We start from the raw sequence: 17,512 nt of genomic DNA on the forward strand, positions 1-17,512 counted from the left end.
GAACCTGCTGCGCCTTGCCCAGTTTTGCTTAGCACCCCCGTGCCATCCCCTAGGCCTGCCCATCCCATGTCCGTCAGTAGTGTCAAACCTGACCACATGGAGGCCCAAGGAAGGGCCAATGACGCAGACCATGTGGGCAACCCCATCGGGGGCCAAGCACCCCACTGACAAGGACCCCAATGCATAGGAAAGCCGCTTACTCCCCTTGGATAGCCACCCCCGAAACCCCCCAGCGGGAGCCCTGCTGCCGGCATGGGGCCATCCAATGTGGCTCCCCCTTCCTCCCTATGGCCCCCAGGGACTTGCGGTGCCGGAATACACCCCTCCCCTCTCTTGTCCTCAACCACCCAGCCACAGGCCCCTGCAGACAGAGAAGAAACCCCCCCTAGCTCCCGATCCTCCATCTCATCTCGAATTGCTCCCGCTACGCCCTGCGCTGCCATCTCGCCTTCAGACCTCTCCAGCCCCCCTGGCTTTCTGCCTCCCCGCTTGCCCACACTGACATGCTTACTCTTCTGCCTCTTTTTTCCTGCTCCAACCACTGCTGCTACTGCCAATGCTGACCTATCAACCTCCTTAGCTCTTCTACTCACTGCCCCTCTCTCTGCTCACCAGCTCAGGGCTCCCTTCCATCGAGTCACTGGCATACAGGGACACTTCAGCTCCTATTTCTTCCTCTCCCAGCTCTCCTACTCCAGACTCCATACTGCAAACCTCCTCCGCAGATCAGCAAACACCCTGAGCAGTGCTGCCGATTACCCAGTCCCCAAACCCGCCCAAAAAGATCACACCCCCGCCCCATCACCAGCCCCGCCCCCGATGTCACTAACCACTCCCCCAACGTCACTAACCACGCCCCCGCGGCGGAATACACCCCTCCCCTCTCTTGTCCTCAACCACCCAGCCACAGGCCCCTGCAGACAGAGAAGAAACCCCCCCTAGCTCCCGATCCTCCATCTCATCTCGAATTGCTCCCGCTACGCCCTGCGCTGCCATCTCGCCTTCAGACCTCTCCAGCCCCCCTGGCTTTCTGCCTCCCCGCTTGCCCACACTGACATGCTTACTCTTCTGCCTCTTTTTTCCTGCTCCAACCACTGCTGCTACTGCCAATGCTGACCTATCAACCTCCTTAGCTCTTCTACTCACTGCCCCTCTCTCTGCTCACCAGCTCAGGGCTCCCTTCCATCGAGTCACTGGCATACAGGGACACTTCAGCTCCTATTTCTTCCTCTCCCAGCTCTCCTACTCCAGACTCCATACTGCAAACCTCCTCCGCAGATCAGCAAACACCCTGAGCAGTGCTGCCGATTACCCAGTCCCCAAACCCGCCCAAAAAGATCACACCCCCGCCCCATCACCAGCCCCGCCCCCGATGTCACTAACCACTCCCCCAACGTCACTAACCACACCCCCGCGGCGCGAAAAACCGCAGCCGGCAGAGGAAAAAAACCGCCCGTCAAAAAAAAAATAGCCCAAAAAACCGCAACCCGCAGCGGTCAGAAATTTCCTGCAGCGGGTCGCGGAAAACCGCCCAATTGGGCGGGAAAACCGCCCATCTAGCAACCATGGCCCTGAGCCTCGGAGGAGCCCTGAGTTTAATTTTATTCTTTAGCCCCGCCCCCGAGCACCTCTCCTCCAATGGGCAGCTCCTTCTGCGTTACCAGGCACTCTAGCATTCTCTGCTCAGCCAACCATGCTCTCCTCCTTCCCTCACTCGAGGTTGTACCTCCCCCTGCCTGATTTCTGTTCTCCAGCCTTCTCGAAGGGGCCCGACCCTCGTTTAAGGAGGGCCCTTCAAGATAAGCTCTTGGGCTGCTTTTTCTTTCCAGCTCAGCACCGTACTGCTTCATTCATCATGCAGGATTTCCAAAAAGATTGCTAATGAGATTCTGAGAGTGAGCTGTCCATGTGTAATGAGGGGCTACTGCTGCTGTTCGGGGCTGGGGCTCAGAAAGTTCCTTAAATCCTTTTTTGCATTTTTTCTATTTAGATAGAGCAGGTTCTTTCCAGCAGCTTCAGCATCTTATCCTGACTAGTGAATTTAATAGCCTGCTCAGTATCTGCCATCAAATCTTTCTAAAGGTCGCTGTGATCATAAAACACACTAGCAAGGGAAAATAAAACTTACAGCAGTATAGTAAAGCATGTACCCTGATGTATTGGGCAGTGGTCAGTGGAAAAGGTGATTATTTTGTTTGAGATGAGATGCATTGGATTCATTAAAAAGGTATTGGAGCATCAGCCAGTTTAGAGTTGCAGAAGGTTATAAGTGGAGAGTGATGCATTCTGAAACTGTTTGTATAGTATTAAAGAAGTGAATGCCCTTTTCCTGCTGATTTTGTTTTTAATAGGTGGTCTCTTCATCAGAAATACAGATCAGGAATATACTGCTTTCCGGTTAGCATTCTTTCTTCATAATACCAGTCCCAATGCGTCTGAAGCAGTAATTCTATCCAAAGTGGAGGGTGGGGGGACTGGGAAACCTTTGTGCACTACTTGCCTTCTTCCCAACCTGTTAGGATGTAGGAGCTGAGCTTTCTCTCCCTCAATTAGCTGCCGCAGGGCTGGAGGAGCAAACCTCTGATGGGATCGATGAAGTGACTGGTACGGAGACAAGAGGTCGATTTGGAGAGTTTGAGGTGCTTGACCTTGACTAACCGACCACCGAACTCGCCTTCCCTCTCTTAGGTTCAATCGAATCGCTTTTAGTGGTGAAGAAATTTTGCTGCAGTGACTTCTCCACGTTTTGTGCTGCAGCTGCTGCCGATAGTAAAAAAAAAAAAGCTGGCTGCAAAATCACAGGGGCAGTAATAGTGTGATCTGGTGGAGAGAGATCCTCAGTGACTAGCAGGGTAGGGGGAGGGGGGCAAGCTCAGCACAATCTATTCCTTTTTATTTCCTCTCTTTGAGCAAGTGCTGCGAATGAACTGGAGAGCGAGCGTGTGTGTGTTGTGTGTGTAAGAGCGAGCGTATGTGTCTGCTCGTGTTTATATGAAAGTGAGGGGAGATAGCGCATGTCTCATCTCTCAGTGCAGCCACTAGACGCTCCCACTACTGCCACCTCCACCATCTTTACATGTGCAAAATTTCCAGCCGGACAGAACCTCTCCCAGGGCTGGGGAGACTGCGGGAAAAATCACGCTCAGGATGGATTGCTAAAGCCAGATCTCCCTTTCTTTGCTGTAGCACCCTTACCCTGGATGTCTCTCCTCAGCGTCTAAAAAGAGAGAGAACGTGAAAAAAAGAAGAAGAAGATGAGGATTTTTTGCAGGCAGATGGTCTTGTTATTTTCTGGCTTTTGGGGACTAGCGATGGGAGCTTTTCCTAGCAGTGTACAAATAGGTAAGCAGTAGCTTTTTTTTTTTTTGCGCTTGTGTCTGAAGCCCAAAATGAACTGCATGGGATGGCTGTTAGAATTTCAAACGTTTGCAATCTCCGTTTCAAAATAAGCCTTCTTGGCTGGTATTATTTAAAGTCAGCTGCCAGCAAAAAGCTGGAGGTGCATGGGCTATGTGGGAATAAGTTGAAGAACCGCACTCTGCCGCAGATTAGCCTTTTTTCCCTGGTCTGTTTTGTGGACGGATGTCAAGTTAGAAGAATTCTGCTTTTGCCTCTGGCCGCTGCGGAAAAGATGGTACTAGGGAGATCACAGTGTGGGATGTTATCGGCTCTTCCCCTTCATCCTTCTAGTTACAGCAGATCTATAGCCTGAAAGTTGCTATGTGGATTTTCCTGCTTTGCTGAAACCCTTTGCAGGCATTTTTTTTTTTTGGGGGGGGGGGCCTCAGGGGTTTATTTTCCTTGATTTTCTTGCTACAGTTTGGATACATATATGGTAGTAATAATAATGATGATATGTTTGCTGTGCTCTCTCTCTCCTTTGTGGGATGCAGCTATTGGAATTCTTTCCAGCTCAGCAGGGTACTGCTTCATTCATCATGCAGGATTTCCAAAAAGATTGCTAATGAGATTCTGAGAGTGAGCTGTCCATGTGTAATGAGGGGCTACTGCTGCTGTTCGGGGCTGGGGCTCAGAAAGTTCCTTAAATCCTTTTTTGCATTTTTTTCTATTTCGATAGAGCAGGTTCTTTCCGGCAGCTTCAGCATCTTATCCTGACTAGCGAATTTAATAGCCTGCTCAGTATCTGCCATCAAATCCTTCTAAAGGTTGCTGTGATCATAAAACACACTAGCAAGGGAAAATAAAACTTACAGCAGTACAGTAAAGCATGTACCCTGATGTATTGGGCAGTGGTCAGTGGAAAAGGTGATTATTTTGTTTGAGATGAGATGCATTGGATTCATTAAAAAGGTATTGGAGCCTCAGCCAGTTTAGAGTTGCAGAAGATTATAAGTGGAGAGTGATGCATTCTGAAACTGTTTGTATAGTATTAAAGAAGTGAATGCCCTTTTCCTGCTGATTTTGTTTTTAATAGGTGGTCTCTTCATCAGAAATACAGATCAGGAATATACTGCTTTCCGGTTAGCAATCTTTCTTCATAATACCAGCCCCAATGCGTCTGAAGCACCTTTTAATTTGGTTCCGCATGTGGACAACATTGAAACAGCCAACAGCTTTGCTGTGACAAATGCCTGTAAGTAATTGTACAACTTGTGAGAAGTTCTGATTTAATGACAGTCAAATTGAGTTGAAATATAAAATACAATCCGTTTTCTCTGTGTAGGTGGCCTGAGGAAAAAAAAACCCAGGGTGCATTATAAACAGTTGCTGGCCAAGTAGCTTCTGACCTTAGCAAATTTGCTTGTTTTTTTGCGTCTTAACTGGATGTGACATTTACTTGGCCATGTAATGTTGATAATCCCATTTGATCCCATCAAAGTGTTCTTTCCAGTTTCTCCACTTTCTGGGGTGTGAAAACCATTAAGTTTCTTTTTCTCCATCACCAGTCCACATAGGTTTTCTTACTTAAAACTGGTATGCAGCCTGTGAATGTAACTGTGGTTCAGTAATTGTATAAAACGATGCACTGAAGCGGCGATGTGTGGACTAACATATAGGAATAGAGTGACGCCGCAGTTGATCTGATGGTGTCACCAGAGCTGCCCAGGCTGTTCTGTTCTTATATTCTGCAACGTAAATGTCTCATCACATAAAGCATCCATCCAATGGACGTATCTCCATACATTGGTGCCAAGGCGAGTTAGTGTGTGATTTTACTTGGTTTTACAAAATACCCCAACTGGAACAGTTATTCCATGCAGGAATTTTTAAAAGGTGCCCTTATCGGGTATACATATAAAGTATCACATACCATGTAAAATGAGTTTATCTTGTTGGGCAAACAGGATGGACCGTTCAGGTGTTTATTTGCCGTCATTTACTATGTTACCACGTTACCATGTGCCATGATGTAGCATTTTTATGAAAAGCTAAGCTTCTAGTTCTTTCATTTGAGGTGGTTGTTTTGTGCTAAAGATGAAAAGCAAATATATATGCCACAGCTGGTTCAAAGATTTTTTTTTTTTACATCTCAAACAAAACCTATGCTTTCTGTTTTATGCATGAAGCTGGAAAAAGGTTGCGTTTGCATTTTTATTTGCTGTAATCATTTAACAGGCCTCAGAAGATGCCCAGTGTTCACTTTGTGTGTCAGGAATGATTTATTTGTATAGTAGCCAAGTAGTTAATGCATCACTGGAGATTTTCAAATTGCAGACTGCTTTTTTATCACAGTACAGGTTTCTGGTGCACTAAGTTATTTTCTATGCTTATGCTTCAAGTTTCAGAGTTCTAGAGTCATCTTAGGAGAGGTTGGTGGTGAATTTTGTTTGAATTTTATATTGTTATGTATTGAATTGATTGTATTTGGATTATGTAAAGGTCCCGATCATTTTATTTGATTGTTCTCCACCTAGAGCTTGAAAGTGAAGCGGATTATAAATGCCGAAATGAAATTAAATTACATTTTGTGCAAGAAATTTTAATGCAAAACCATTTCGTACAGGTTTTACACATATTTAATTACAGGAAGAGGCGGGTTCCTTTCAGTAGTTGGTTTCTTTCTCAAATAATCACTTCAAAGCTATGTCATAGTTAAGTTTCCTGTATCACAGGATTGGAAGTCGGGGATCAATGGATCATTTGGTGTTTATAAAATGAATTATGCTTAAACTAGTCTTTTTTGTGGTAAATGTTAATCAACTCTATTAAATCATTTCATACTGAATTCATAAAGAAACACATAAGGATTCAATTAGTCAGGAAAGTCAATGCCTGTCTATTAATTTGCTATGATGTTTTCTCTCCCATGGGTCTTAAACCTTTATTGAATCTGTTGTTTAGTGGTGCGCATTAAGAGGGTATTTTACAAAGGCACACTAGTGTTTTTCATGCATGGTAAACGCTAAGATGTCATTATATTCCTATAGGTGTCTTAGCATTTAACGCACACTAAAATGCTAGTGTACCTTTATAAAAGGGGCCCTATGTAAAAGAAGGACAAGCTTTGAAATATATTTCATAAAGTAGATAGCTTGCCACTAAGTAAGGCCTTTCCAGCTATGTTTCATTAAGCTCTTTTTGATTTTCAGATTATGGTGCAGTCAGAACTGAGAATGGTACTGTGAAATTAATTAATTTTCACTGTAAAGCATCCAGCTTTGTGATGAAGAATGAAATTGAAAATACAGTTATTTTACATTGACTGTGTTAAAATGGCTCTACCGTCACACATAATATATTGGGACATACCATGAAAACTGCAAGGCACAAAGTTGTGCTGTACTGTCAGAATTGCTCCAAATTTAATCATCCCATCATTTCTAGTGGAAAAAAAACTAACATTTTCCCCTCCACTGGACTAAAAACATTAAAAACATCTTCTACAAAAAAATAATAATAATAATAATTCACTTGTCAAGTTCAAGATTTGATAGCTTAAAAAATATATTGAATTTAGGCATTTCAAATTTTCATGAAGGTCAATCAAATGAGCCAGAAATGAGAAACATTTCTGCTGCACTCATTTACTTGACTTCTCCTTAATTACTTTAGAGCACATAGTAGACTCAGTCAGCAGGGGCCCTCTTTTCCAATGATATGCTCCATAGACACCAAATGGAAAAAAGCTTTTTGAAACTGGACCTGAGGGGTTATCTTTCCTTTCGTAAAGGAAAAACAAAAAACACACCTTGGAGTCCTTTTACAATGCTGCAGTAAACACTAGTATATGCCCACTGCAACTTGAAAGGGCTTACCCTGGGGTGTGCTGAGATGTCCTGTGGTAATTATGCACTCGGAGTGCGTACTCCATGTGCTAAATAGGGGGTAGGAAAGTGGGCGTTTCTTGCTAACTGATTAGTGCGTAATTAGCGCGTGAGGCTCATCCCCTACAAAACAGGTGGCAGTAGGGGCCCACATGCTAATCTTTTTTAAGGGCTGCGTGCTAATGGCTAATGCCGGAAATTGGAAATCGGCCATTTTCTGGTTACAGGAAGAACTGGCTTTAGCATGCGGGAAAGAGGTATATAAGGACGCGCTAAGGCCACTTTTCATGCACCTTTGTAAAAGGACCCCTTTATCTGTAATCTTTCTTTCTACCAGCACCAGAAACAATTCTTTTTGTAAGAGTACGTTTGTTCATCAAAATCTATTTATTTTGCCAAAAATATATGATTCAACATTATAATCAAATTATAATGCCCTTTTTAAAATGCTCTTATAGGTTAGACAGACTATTTTGCAAGAGCATGCTGACTGATGAATTAATGAACATACTGCAGGCCCCTTTACGCTATATCTGAGCAAGAATCCTGTAAAAATCAGTTGAGTGGTAGGTGGAAGATATTGACAGCCATGTGCTTAAATCTGCTTGGCTCCCAAACCACAGATGTATGCAATTTTCTACTTATCTAAATACAGAAAATCAGCATTTATAAGCGTTAGACTGTTCTTGAACAAAAGACATTACTATTATGGGTAAAAGTGAGTTTTGTGAACTAGTGTTTTATAGACCTCCCCAAAAAACAAAAAAAAAAACAGCACTTGCCACTACATGATTGATGACCTGTGAACTTTCTGAACCACAGTGAATATTCATGCCAGGTTGACCAGAAAGATTATAAACGTGACCAGCTATCTTCTTTTCAATTTGTAATTCACTGCAGTGGTCAATTGTAAAACTGCAGCATCCAGTTTAATATTGTTTGATAGAAAGAATGGTATTTTTCAAATTCTATTTATCTTGTACACAAAGGTTCACCAAAAGATATGCAAACGAATATTTCTAGTTGTCTTCTGCACTTATACTTCAGGAATCTCTCTAGGAAGTTTTTAAACCACCTATAATTTTTACCTAAGAGTGTATATTTGAAGTTTTTTTTTTCTTTTCATAGATATAAAAAGAAAAAAAAAACCTTTGACATTTGTGTTAGAAAGCAGACTTCTGCTGAGAGCAAGGCTATTCTGGCAGACGGACTCAGCCGTGGTTCAATAACAATGACCTTTTAGTGTCAGCTTTCTTACTCTGGTTTATTTTTTGTACTGTAAAAAGTGATCAGAGATGACATTTCACTGAGCTTGAATCAGGAGATTCTGCAGCACTTCTTTTTAAAATACATTTAACGGCAGTTTAAACTGAAAATACTCAGCTGTGATTTATTATTTTTGATTGTGCTATTCGAATTATGTGAGAGCACTTTGCATTGCAGAGCATTTGTATTTTAAATATGAAATTGAAAGATCAAAATGCATTTATGAGCAGCGTCTTTAGAAACACCCTTTTGGTTTCTAAGTAATACAACACTTAAAGCTTAAAAGGCCTTTTATTAATGTGTAGTAAGTAGTTAGGGCCAGATTTTATAAATGGGACTCAAAAATGGGTGCCAGAAACGATCGGTACTAAGCACACACTTTATAGAATAGCGTATGGTACCAATTTCTGAGCCCTAACTTTGAACACCAGACTTATACCTGCTGAAACCTTGTGTAAAGGTTGGGGTCCAAGTTGCCTGAGCTGACTTATTATTCAGTAGCAACTTTTTGGAATGCCCATGCCCCTCCCAGGGCCACAGCCCCTTTTGAGATACATGCTGTGGATGTAAGCATCCAGAATTATAGAACAGCCAGATGCACACAAAATCCTAATCAGTGCCAATTAACATTGATAACTGGTTGTTAGCACTGTTCCCTCTAAGCTGGGTTAGAGTCCTCCACCTACAGTTCTGCCAATAGGGGGTGTTGTTTCACTACCACATTTTCAGTAGCGAGGGACATACAAGCTCTGCAGGACTCTAGTGAGCCTGCCTGTCCCTAGTAATTGAAAGCATAATATTGAAGCACTGCCACCCACTGGCAGCACTACAGTTGGAGGACTCCCGCTCAGTGGTTAAGAGCTCGTTAGCCAATTAAGTTGTGCATGTATCTCAGGAGTGTGCCTAAGTTTGGCAGTTAGTGTATGAATTAGTGAGCAGCAAATATTAACGCATGGCTGACATGACAGTGTATGCTAATTCATGCACATAAGAGGGTACTTTTATGAGGCACCTAGTTCTCAGTTCTAAGTATGCATATACCCTGTAAATGGTGATATTTTTTTATTTCCATGTACATGTGGCCATATATATATATATATATATATATATATATATATATATATATATAGGTTCTTCTTACAGGTTCTTTTTAACCTGGGCATGATCTTATAAGTATGTGCCTAGAACCGATGGTGCAGATTTGTCAGTGGGCATACAAATGAGCAAAGATTGGGAGGAAATTATAAAGTCTTATAATTTCCATACGCTCTTCAGAAATCTAGGCATGGATGTTTACAAAAGTTCTAGCACTGTTAAAAATGTCCACAACTGCAGTGTCAGCATGGGTTGCTGCAACCCATGTGCTAGTATTTTCTAAAGAAAAGTAGATGCCTAATTTCCTTATAAAACAGGGTCTTAGTAGGCAGCTCCTTTCAAGGTTAAAGTAGGTACATCCTTATAGGAGAATACTCCAAATGTATGCACTGATATGGTGTGGGACATTGGCCAGTAATGGGCAGTGGATGAGTGTAGATTGCACCTTGCACGTAGAGCACATTAACTTACTATGCGATATAAATGATGCAGATAACGTGTCCTATTTTAGAAGGCAATAATTGTACTGGCATTATCGGAGTGATTCTATAAGGAGCTGCCTAGATTTATTTAGCTAAAACACGCAGAGATGCTGGTATTCTACTTGTCACACACATAGCGGGGTATTTTCGATATGACATCTAAGTCCGACTTTGGACATTTTACTCAAAATGTCCAGAATCCGAATAGCGAATATAGTGATTTTTGAAACAGCAAAATGTTTCTTTTTTTGTTTTGTTTTTTTTCAAAAATGGCCACTTGCTAGATGTGTTCATGCTCTGTCCATTTATCTTTTTGGTTCATTTTTTGGGGAAAAAAACCAAATGAAAAATGCACAAAATCAAGCCATTGGGATGTAGGAGGAGCCAACATTTTTAGTAGACTGGCTACACAGACATCCCAGCAAAGAAGTGGGGCACCCTAGGGGGTACTGCAACCACCTAAAAACTCCCAGGTATACCTCTCACCATTGCTCTCTTTATATTGTATAGTGAACCCTCTAAAACCCACCAAAAACCTATTGTACCCGACTATACACCACTACAATAACTGTTATGGCTGGAAGTGTCACCTATATGTGGGTACAGTAAGTTTTTGGTGGGTTTTGGAGGGCTCACACTTTTCACCACAAGTGTAACAGATAGAGTGGGATATGGGCCTGGGTCCCCTTCTCCACGGTACACTGTACCGACCATTATGCTACTCCAGGGACCTGCTTGCTGCTCTAATAGGACTGGCTATAACATCTGAGGCTGTCACAGAAACTGGTATATACTATTTGTTTAACATCTTTGGAGTGGGAGGGGGTCAGTGACCACAGGGGAGTAAGGGGGGGAGGTTACTCCTTTACTCCTCCAGTGATCATCTGGACATTTAGGGCACTTTTTTGTGGCTTAGGCATGATTAAAACAGGTGTAGCTCAAAAGTCTTAGTTTTATTCCTGGATGTTTTTGTTTTGTTCCATTATGGCTGAAAAAAAGTCCAAGTCTTAGGAATGCACAAATCCTACACTTAACAGCCCCCCCCCCCCCCCCCCCACCGACAAACTGCCTTGAGATTTGAATTCATTGCAGACGAACAGCATAGAAAAACATCAGGAGATTGGTTTCGAAAATACTGATTTGGACGTTTTGGTGAGAAAAACATCCATCTGCGGGTTTATGCCACTTTTTAAACATTGAGCATATAGGCTGCTATTTATGCGGGTAAATGACAATATTCTGGCTATGTTCTAATCTTTGAAGGTGCCTACTTGACAAGAGGGTATTCACATTCTTGAAACAGGGGCAGGGCACACAATTACATGCATAAATTATACACTACTGTGATTTGCGTACATTTTTCACAATCTAGGGGTTTGTGAGGTGATTACTGCGATTTGCAATGCTTTAGGATAGAGCATATTGTTTTTATTTGTGACAGAGCTGTTTATTCATATATCGGTTTCATAGATTCATTGCTTCCATACAGGACCCCTAATAAAGACCATGTTGGGGTTTTTTCGTGTATGTACTATTGAGGAATAAACAGTTTAGAATACTAAAATTGAGTGTCCTCGGAGCTTGTTGTTTTTGGACTTGTGGATTGGTGACTTCCACCCTTTTGGCTTGTCATTTGCAACTTTCTGTGGAAAGTTTTTGTTCTTTTTTTTTTTCCTCTATTCTGCTATTGTATAAAGGAATAGTAGGCGCCTATGTTCCTTTACAGGATAGGTTGCAAATAGGTGCCTTTTTGGTGTCTAAACTCTTTATAGAATTACCTTCAGCTACTACTATGCCATAGTTGTATGGGCAGGTGCTGGGTATGGCCTGACCATTAGGTCACCTGAGGCAGGGGTCTCAGGTGGCAGTCTTCAGGAGCGGCATCTCGGGGAGTGGCATCTCCTCCTTTGCGGTGTTTTACTTCATCACTGTGATGTTACAAACCCGGCAGTGACAGCGATTACCATACGCTGCCCTGCCGCCGCCGGCACCCGCCTCTTCCCTTGTCTGTAGCCGCCTCTCTGATGTTACTTCCTGCTTCGTCAGAGGCTCAGGCAGCCACAGTAAAGGGAAGAGGTGGATGCTGGCAGCAGGGCAGCATATGGAAATCGATGCTGCTGCCAGGTTTGGAGCAAAAAAAAAAAGGAGTAGGATGATCTGGCTCTTTCAATCACCCAGGGGAGACGTTTGACGTTACAAAGTCTTTATTAAAGAGCATCAAGTGACTCAACATAGCAGCTGTGTTTCGGCACCCATGCGCCTGCTTCAGGAGTCTTGTGATGTTCCAAAGTGTTAAAAAGAAAACAAATGTTCTTGTATGATAAAGTTATTAGATGTCACGATCCAAATGAATCAAAATTGATACTTCCAAAGCCTGCAGATGCAGTCTAAATCAAAAGGGGCCAGCATTTTTAGTAGACTGGTCTCCCAGACATCTCAGGACATAAATTGGGCACCCTAGGGGGCACTGCAATGGACTTTAAAAGCACGCTTCCAGGTACACATTCCCACCGTTGCTCCCTTATCTTGTCTGCTGAGTCCCCCAAAATCACTGTACGCCACTACAATAGCCCTTATGGGTGAAGGGGGCACCTATATGTGGGTACAGTGGGTTTCTAGTGAGCTTTGGAGGGCTCACGGTTTCCCCCACAAATGTGACAGGAAAGAGGAGATAGGGATCAGAGTACCCCACTCCATGGTGCACTGCACTACACTGACCACTACACTACTCCAGGGACCTGCATGCTGCTCTAATAGACCTGGCTCTAACATCTGAGGCTGTGATAGAGGCTGCTTAATCATATTAGTATTCACATCTGTGGGGGTGGGGGTTGGTCACCCCTGATTCCCTCCAGTGGTCATCTGGTCATTTATGGTACCCTTTTGTGCCTTATTCGTTATAAAAACAGCGTTCCCTGCCACATGGCCACACGGTAAGAATAATCTTACTGTATGGCCATTTTCAAGGGGATTTTTACCTGCTACAGAAAAAGGGGCCCTGGTACGTGGGAGAAAGGCCCCCACCGCTACCTCAGGGCCCTTTTTACCACAGTTTGGTATTTATTTAACATATCAAGTTGTGGAGGAGTGGCCTAGTGGTTAGAGCACCAGTCTTGACATCCAGAGGTGGCCGGTTTAAACCCCACTGCTGCTCCTTGTGAACTTGGGCAAGTCACTTAACCCTCCATTGCCTCAGGTATAAACTTAGATTGTGAGCCCTCCTGGGACAGAGAAATATCCAGTGTACCTGAATGTAACTCACCTTGAGCTACTACTGTTCAGAACTCTGCTGCACGTCTCATATTCCACCAGAACCGATATACTCATATCACCCCTCTCCTCAGGTCACTTCACTGGCTTCCAATCAGATACCGCATTCAATTCAAGCTTCTCCTTCTTACCTACAAACGCACTCAGTCTGCTGCCCCTCACTACCTTTCTACCCTCATCTCCCCTTACGTTCTTGCCCGTAACCTCCGTTCACAGGACAAATCCCTCCTCTCTGTACCCTTCTCCACCACCGCCAACTCCAGGCTCCACTCATTCTGCCTCGCCTCACCCTATGCTTGGAACAACCTTCCTGATCCCTTACGCCAAGCCCCCTCCCTGCCCGTCTTCAAGTCTTTGCTTAAAACCCACCTCTTCAATGCTGCATTCGGCACCTAACTCTTACCGTTCAGTAAATCCAGACTGCCCCAATTTGACTGCCCCTATCGGTCTGACCGTTCACTTGTCTCTTAGATTGTAAGCTCTTTGAGCAGGGACCGTCCCTCTATGTTAAATTGTACAGCGCTGCGTAACCCTAGTAGCGCTTTAGAAATGTTAAGTAGTAGTAGTAGTAGTAGTACTGAGAAAGGTGTGAGCAAAATCTTGCTTTCTCAGTACTGAGTATGATTTTCTGTTAGAAATTGATGTTGTTCAAATTTAAATTCTTGTGTCATGCTGTATTTTGTGAAAGACTGAAAAGCACAACAGGTTTATATTTACAATGCAGGAAGAACTTGGAAACACTAAAAAAAAAAATGTTCACTCTGTAAAGTCTCTGGTGGCCTGAACCACCGACTTGTGTCATAGCAGACTGTCACTTTCTAGATGGCCTCAAACCTTAGTCTCCAGAGCATCATGGAAGTAATAAAGCCCTTTGTAGCTGGATCTTATCAATGTGATAATGTCTTGCCAGAGTTTCTCAAGGTACTTTCCTTTCTGATGCTTATTAAGAAAGTAAAGATTTGATGTGCAAGATAGTGCTCTATAAACATCCTGGTTTTATTTTAAAGTACAGCACTTTTATTTTAGAAGCACCTACATGTGAAAATAGTATTTACATGTATAGACTGCACAGGTGTCAATGGAGATTGAAGAAAGCTGCTATTTGCATGTGTAGATAGGTCATATTTTGCTGGTCGTTTTCAAAGCACATAGACTTACAAAGTTATACTAGTAACCTGTAACTTTGTAAGTCTATGTGCTGTGAAAATAAGCCTCTTAATCTTATATACCACTCAATAATGGAGGCTATTTGAGCAGTTTTATATACATCTATCTGTATCAGGGGTTCTCAACCCAGTCCTCGGGACACACCTAGCTAGTCAGGTTTTCATGATATCCACAGTGAATATGCATGAGATAAATTTGGAGGCAGTGCATGCAAATTTATCTCATGCATATTCATTGTGGATATCATGAAAATCTGATTCCTGGAGAGTCCCGAGGATTGACTTGAGAACCCCTGATCTCTCTCTCTCTCTCTCTCTGTCTGCCTGTCTGTCCCTCTCTCTTGGTTTCATGCTAATCTCTGCAACCTGAGGCATCTACCAAAAATTTACGTGTCTTTGCCCTTGTCATACTTAGCAGAGACCTTTTTTTTTTTTTTTAAAGTACCAAGAGACTTGTATATGTCCCAACCTGGACATAACAATTCCCTGGTAGAGCCTCTATGTAAAATGTGGCGTCTACTATATTATATTTTAATTCATGACTACTAGGAAAGATCCCAAATATTAACTGAGGGATCCTTTACTAAGGTGTGCTGAATAATGGCTTGCGGTAGTATAGGCGCACACCGATCCATTTTCAGCGCGCCTGTAAAAAAAGGCCTTTTTAAAATTTTTGCCGAAAATGAATGTGCGGCAAAATCAAAATTGCCGTGCACCCATTTTGAGTCTGTGACCTTACCACCAGTCATTGACCTAGCGGTAAAGACTCAACGCGGTAACCAGGTGGTAATGACCTACACGCTTCAAGTGCCATTTATCGCGCGTCTGATACGTGCATCCGAAAATAAAAATTATGAACTTACCACAAGAAGCATGCGGTAGCCAAGCGGTAACTCCATTTTGGCGCACGTTGGGCGCGCACAGGCGCTTACGTGGCTTAGTAAAAGGGCCCCTTAATTATGGGAAGCATCTTTACTGTTGTGTCCACAATATTGGTTGATTGTTATTATGAAATAAAGTTTGTTCATGCAACTTTCAGTTTATGCAGTTATCTCACATTTTCTGAAGTGAGTAATACATGGTAAAATCACTTGGTTAACTTAGTTCAAAAAACTGGCAACACTGATCCATTCTTTAGATTCCTTACAGAATACTAGAGAAAAAGAGGTCAATGGCTGCCCTCAGTCTGATGAAAGATGTCTCAGGATTAAATTACAGTGATTAAAATTAGCATCAATTATATTGAAAAAAAAATTCAGCCCAACACTTCCTCCCAACAGAAAGTCATCTATTCAATATTTAAATCCTAATGAAGATGTTTATCCTTGAAATGAAAGAGACACCTTTGAGGAGTTTATGAGCATGACTGTGTACATTCATTGACAGGTTGTAGACAGGTGCATGTTTCATTCTAAAGTAATTACCGATTTACAATATAATTTATCTGACATGAAACACAGTTGTGGATTTCCAAATGTATTGTCTCAAACTGTGTTGGGATGACAGTTTAGCCTTGTGATTAGAGCACTAATTTGAATCGCACATCCCATTGTTTACTGTCTGAACTTGAGCCGTCATATTGAGATGGATTTTTTTATTTAATTCAAGCTTTTATTGGATTGAGGCTCACCAATAAGTATCACACTTACATTCATATATACAGTAATATCTTCAACCCTTTACAAACTATCCCCCCTGTTTACCATGCCATGCGGCAGTGCTGACCCTTCCCGTTCAAAGTGAACGGGCTGTGTCGGCATTAGCTCACGGCTTAGTAAACAGGGGGGTATATTTGCCCAATGTTACCCTTTCTCCTCCGCTTCCCCTACTCCAGACCTGCTGAGTGGCTCATAACCACCTATCCGAACTCACTCTTCCAAACATTCACTGGTTAACTTTGGATAATAGTTAAATAAGGGCTAGATTTACTAAAAGGTTCTACTGCATTACTGTGCCCTAGCATGCATTATTTACCAAAGATTTTTTTTAATTTAATTTTATTGCATTTGTACCCTGCACTTTCCCATTCATAGCAGGCTCAATGCAGCTTACATATTATATACAGGTACTTATTTGTACCTGGGGCAATGGAGGGTTAAGTGACTTGCCCAGAGTCACAAGGAGCTGCCTGTGTTTGCAGTGGGAATCGAACCCAGTTCCCCAGCACCAAAGTCCACCACTCTAACCACTAGGCCACTCCTCCACTTATGCAATAAGATCAATTTAGTAATAATCCTCCAGATAAGGATACCCAAATATAGCAATACATTATTCAAAAAAACAAAATCCCATCTGTAGCCAATGTGCTATTCAACCATTCTTGAAATCTTTAAATGTTTATTTCAATAAAATTCACTAATTTCAATACATATTCTTAGCTTGTTACAAACATACCTCACTTTTGTGGAAAATACTTTAGAATATTCCAAGGTAAAAGTTCTTCTTCAAACTTATTTTCACATTTTGCAGAGTATGGACCCCATCAACATGCCTCATACTGATGCAGTACGTGTGATTTTTCAAGTATAAGTTTTGGCAGAGGAGCATTTGTGAAACATGCTGCATGTTGGTTTAACTTGTATAGGCAACCTATCCAGATGTGCTTAAAATTTCACTTTAATCAACTTGTGGCTTCCAAATCAATGGGAAATATTTCTATATCCGTCTTGGTTTCTGACTTCATTTCTTGGTATTTGAAGATCTCTCCCTGTCCGCTTGATTCACAGAATAATTGCTTTAAACTGACATCTCTATAATTAATGCCAATCTGATGTTTTTCTCCTTCACCGCTATATCCAACTTCCTTGCTTTAAGCTTTGGATTGGTCAGAATGGGGTTCTTCCAGGTGACCATTATCTCTTCATTCTCTGTAATTCTTAAATTATGATCCTAGTTCTTTTCCAGTACTTCAATGTTAGTGGTTACAAGGTTTTCGATGGATGAAATGTGCTACTTTACTTTCCTCCATCAAAACTCTGCAGCCAGCTATGAAACAAGTAACTGTTTC

General features: G+C 42.4%; 1 protein-coding gene across 3 annotated transcripts in view; it reads left to right on the forward strand.

The window, feature by feature from the left end:
• The first annotated feature begins 3,239 nt into the window (after positions 1–3,239).
• The window catches only part of GRIA4 (glutamate ionotropic receptor AMPA type subunit 4), a 520,316-nt gene continuing 506,043 nt past the window's right edge, over positions 3,240–17,512 (forward strand). For 2 of the 3 annotated variants that reach the window (XM_030199366.1, XM_030199367.1), the window contains exons 1-2: positions 3,255–3,342; positions 4,436–4,594. In XM_030199366.1, the coding sequence (XP_030055226.1) occupies positions 3,255–3,342; positions 4,436–4,594 (247 nt within the window). Of the gene's footprint in view, positions 3,343–4,435; positions 4,595–17,512 lie in introns of all 3 variants that reach the window. The other variant, XM_030199365.1, reaches the window with a different exon arrangement.

This window comes from Microcaecilia unicolor, chromosome 4 (assembly GCF_901765095.1).
Source record: "Microcaecilia unicolor chromosome 4, aMicUni1.1, whole genome shotgun sequence".
Lineage (NCBI taxonomy): Eukaryota > Metazoa > Chordata > Amphibia > Gymnophiona > Siphonopidae > Microcaecilia > Microcaecilia unicolor.